This window comes from Carlito syrichta, unplaced genomic scaffold, assembly GCF_000164805.1.
Source record: "Carlito syrichta isolate Samal-C Ts95f unplaced genomic scaffold, Tarsius_syrichta-2.0.1 Scaffold135784, whole genome shotgun sequence".
NCBI classification, from domain to species: Eukaryota; Metazoa; Chordata; class Mammalia; order Primates; family Tarsiidae; genus Carlito; species Carlito syrichta.
In genome coordinates, this window is record NW_007079880.1 from 213,655 (window position 1) to 218,248 (window position 4,594).

Below are 4,594 nucleotides of genomic sequence, written 5' to 3' on the forward strand. Positions count from 1 at the left end.
AGTGGGTTAAAAAAATTTATCTCAGAAGATATAGGTACAACTGGCTTCAGGGTACAAACAAGCAGTTTCAGTTAGACTTGCAGAGAATGAGATTTCAGGTGCCGTGTTTTGTACCCTGAACTCTTCTCCCTCCACCCCAGTTTCTGGCCTCTATTTTAGTTAGGTATGACAAGAATGACCCAATTCTTAGGCTCAGCTTTTACATAGGATGTTTCTCAAAGCTTCTTAGTTTGATGCCTACATATATTTATAGGTTCTATTTAATGGCAGGAATTGCTGTCAGTGGTAACACAGAGGAAGCCAGGGTAAGGACTCTCTGGCTGGAGGGAAAGAGGACAGGGGTGAATGGAGGCTGCTCTGGAGACTGTGAGAGGGGCCCCTTACAGGAAGACCCAACAGAGCAGAGAGGTGCCACTGAGGTGGAGGGAGCACCCAGGGTTGGCCCTGAGGACAGGAGGGAGCACAAGAGGCACAGGCAGGAGTGGATCTGGCCAGGGACCAAGGGAGGGTCTCAGGAGGATGGCAAAGAGGCGAGATGGGAGAGACAATGAGGAGAAGCAATCCCTCACCCAAGAATCGCATCCAGCTTGGTGACCATAAGTTCATAATTTTCATGCAGTCCTACCCAAGGCTCAAATGGCTCATTGTTGGTGTACACAAAGTTTTCCCAACAGTAGTCAAATTCTGAGACAGAAGAGGGGAGAAAGCAGTCAGGATCCATCAGACCCACCCCCCAACCCTTCCCCTCTCCTCCCTGGCCTGGTGTCTGGGCTGCCAGGGACTGTCAGTGCTGGCTCAGTCCCTGCAGGTTCCCCTGGGACACCTGTCCTCATCTGCATGGAGGACCTGTCCATCTCTCCTGCTCCCTCTGCTTCACCCATACCCTGACCCCCACTTCTCACCGTCATAGCTCATGATCATCACGTGGGCCCCTTCCTCACACAGCTGGCGAAGCCCCCACTGGGTATCTGAGTCATGGAGGTAGTAGAGGCGGGCAGCGTAGATGGTCAAGCTGACTTTGGGATGGGCTGACAGGAACTCAGCCACCTGCTTTGCACAATCGGCACAGGGGCTCCAGGATATGAACCAGGTGACCTGGTAGTGCTTGCCATGGAGCAGCATGTTTTCCAGGAACCAAGAGAGGAAGCACATCTCTGCATGGCAGTTTATCCTGGGGGTGACCTGAGTGAGGAGGAGGAGATGTGCTGAGAGGTTGAAGTGCAAGGAGGGGCCAGGCCAGGAGCCCCAGGGCGCTGGATTTCTTGGGGTTTCTTTCCTCCGTCCTTCCCCTTCTGCCTTTTGTAATTTAGCTTTCCTGAGCCCACTCATGAACTCATGTGTGGATCCTGGCGCCCGTCCTCCCAGGCACCCATTCCACAGGCACCCTGCCCAGGAGAACTGTCCGTAGAGGGCCACTGGCCACCGCAGGCCCTTAACACTTAGTGTGGCTCTGATTGGAGAGAGGGGCAAGAGTAGAATACACAGCCCTTTTCAAAGACTCTGTGTGAGAATAAAAAGAATCTTAACTGCCTCCTGAGAAATTTTATGCTAATTATATGCGGAAGTATGATTTTCAATACACTGAACTAAACAAAATATTAAAATGAAGTAATTTGGCTGGGCTTGGTGGCTCAGCCCGTAATCCTGCGCCTTGGGAGGCTGAGGTGGGTGGATTGCTTGAGCCTGCGGGTTCGAGACCCACCTGGGCAACTTGGTGAGACCTCATCTCTACAATAAATTAAAAAAAAAACTAGCCGAGCATGGTAGCGCGCGCCTGTAGTTCCAGCTACTGGGAAGGCTGAGGTGGAAGGATCGCCAGAGCCCAGCAGGTCGAGGCTGCAGTGGCCGGGAGCGGCCACTGCACTCCAGTCTAGGTGACAGAGTGAGACTCCAACAACAACAAAAAATAAATAAATAAATAAAATAAAATAAAATAAAAGTAATTTGTGTGAAAAGCACGGGAGGTAGAAACATTTATTTTCAGTCATGACCCTGTATCTTTGTAGGGCCTGGGACCCACAGATGGCTCCCTCGGAGCACACTCAGAAGTCTCCTGCCTGGGTGCAGATGGGCAGAAGGGAGGTTAGTGGCCCATGTGGGACAGCAGGGGGAGGTGTGGGGTTCACCACAGTGGGATGACACATACTCGCCATGGCGTAATCGGGGCAGTGGGTGGTGACCCCACTAGCCCAGCATGACTAGGCCAGACCAGTGCTGGGTGCTCCACACACCCCAGCTTCTCCAGATGCCCTTTCTCAGAGGGCTGCTGGGCCCTCAGCTTCATTCCCAGATTTGGGGAGACAAGCGCCGGTCAGGTCAGAGAGGTGGGGTCTATGCTAGGGTGTTGATGATATGCCAGACACCATGGATGGTCAGATTCTAGGACTGTCAAGCCAGGATGTGGGGGACAGGGACTTAAGAAGTGTGGGAAGAAAATATCCATTTGGGGACTGAAGTCTGAGTTTTACTTATATCATGTCTTCTGGCTTAGCTCCTGCCTGCCATGTGAGCAGAAGTTGGCTGATACCTGGTTTTGAAAAACTCCCCTTTTCAAGAGCAAGCAGTTCCTGCCCACAGTTTCCACTTTGAAGCACAGCCAGGTGGTGTTCCGATCATAGGCTAAGTGTAGGTTTTGAAAGTGGAAGCGGAATTTCTTTTGAGGCATCCTCTCCATCGGGATTCTAAGGACACAAGAGAAAATGGAAATGCAGAGCTTGCTACCTGGAGTCCTCCAGGCTGACGACCACCGGACGCCACTGCCTGGACTCCCCGGTCGCTGGGCCTCCCCCATCCTTTCACAGCCCTGAGAATTTCTGCTGCCTTTCCAGGCAAGAGGACTTCAGGGAGGAAGAGGAGAGGATGCTGGCAGGCGAAGCAGGGCGGGTGACCTCCCCCGACTTGGGCCGAGCTCTGGTCCTTCCAGAGGGACACCCCCACCCTCCCAGTGTTTCTGCCACCCATCCCCCAGCCCATTAGAAGTCAGCAAAAGAGGATGAAACTCTCCACTCCCAAATAAGAGCTTTTACCTTTTCAGTTCAATTCACCTCTAACTTCACCTATGCTCTTGACATTTTAAAACTGGGAGGACACCTAAGTCACAGGCACAGGCTCCTATTGTGAGCGCTGCTCCTGGCTGATCTCAGGGGATGCTGCCCTAAGCCTGAGGGGCCATGCCCATTCTACAGACAAAGTGCCTGAGGCACTGTCAGGTGGGCACCCTGCCCAAGTCACAGAGCTGGTGACTGTCAAAGCTGGGTCCCCTGCACTGGCAGCTGCTACATCGTGTGAGCTGAGGGAGGGAACAGTGGTGGATCTGGCTCTCTTGTTTAGTAAAGGTCAAAATAAGCACGTTTCTCCTGGTCATTAGGACTGGACATGAATGTTGAATCCCAAGGAGTAGGTTAGCGCAATCAGCAGTTCCCCTAGATCTAGATTTCACGTAAAGGAATCCCAGTGCACCTAGCCCAGCTTGTCCCCACACTCTCCTGCCCCCTCCACTCCCTTTCCTGGCCCCAGGCCCTGCATGGCCCTGGCAGCCTGGGCAGGAGTTTAGAGGAGGGACCATGGGAACGGCCACCCATCTACCCCAGGTGTCCTCATCTCCTGAGGCCATATTCATGGAAGACTCCAGAATGAGCTGGGGGGTCCTAGAAAGAAGCATGTGCTCTGCACTCTGGAGTGTTTGTCAATCAAAAGCTGAGAGGCCCTGGCTGAGCAGCAGGGAGGTTGGAAAGGAAGGTAGTGCTAAAAAGCACCAGGCACCTTCCCCGCTGCTCCAGACCAGGGGATTCCTGGAGCAGAGCCTGCAGGTGTCTGAGACAGGCCTCTGCTTAGTTGTCTCCTATAGGAGGAGGGGACAGTGTGGTCTGTGTGGAGGACAGAGACAATCAAGGAGTGTGTTGTCTGCGTCTGGACCCCTCTGGACCTCCCTCCTTGAAGGAAAGTGGGAACAGAGAGTATCAGGATAGACAGGCGGAAGCCACCAAGGGAACCCCTGAATCCTGTTCTCAGGAACTGTGTCAGGGATGCCCACACTAAGCAACTAAGAGCACAGGGAAGGAGGAACTGCAGGTTAGTGTGGGCCCAGATGTCCCACAGTGATGTCCTGGTGTATCCACACCGAGCTCCTTCCCACCTGCTGTTCCCTCTCCTGTAGCAGCCTGTAGGAGGTGCACCAGGTCAGGCTAGACTCTGCTTCCTCCTGTTCCCGTGTTACCAAAGGGCAGTGGCTGGTGTCCAGGTCCCCTGTGTGGACCCTCCCCCGAGCCACTCACAGCCCCCTGCTCCTTGTAGTTGTGTCCTGGGCCCCAAGACTCAGGTATCACTTCCTGTATCCCTGGCAGGGCCTGAGCTGCCCTTTCACTGCCCTAACTCTAACCCTAACCCTAACCCTAACCCTGTCTCATTCCTGGTTGTCCTTCTACCTTCTCTTCTGCTTTGAGCACCCCAAGCCTCATGTTACCCAACCCCACCTTTTGATAAAGCTTATGTAATGCAAACTGAAGCACTGAGTGTTTCCGTGGGCTCCCTCCCCACCAGCATTCCCAGGCTGGGTCCTAACCCAGAGCTGTGTCTCTGGGAGGGAGTTGAGAAG

The 4,594-nt window shown here is 53.6% G+C and overlaps 1 protein-coding gene across 1 annotated transcript in view; it reads right to left on the reverse strand.

Moving 5' to 3' along the window:
* Window positions 1-548: 548 nt before the first annotated feature.
* The window catches only part of LOC103250986 (DNA dC->dU-editing enzyme APOBEC-3C-like), an 8,388-nt gene continuing 4,342 nt past the window's right edge, over window positions 549-4,594 (reverse strand). The window contains exons 5-7 of the mRNA XM_021708335.1: window positions 2,528-2,681; window positions 903-1,182; window positions 549-684 (exon numbers count right to left, since the gene is read on the reverse strand). Coding sequence (XP_021564010.1) covers window positions 566-684; window positions 903-1,182; window positions 2,528-2,681 — 553 coding nt within the window. The 3' untranslated portion in view covers window positions 549-565. The remainder of the gene's footprint in view (window positions 685-902; window positions 1,183-2,527; window positions 2,682-4,594) is intronic.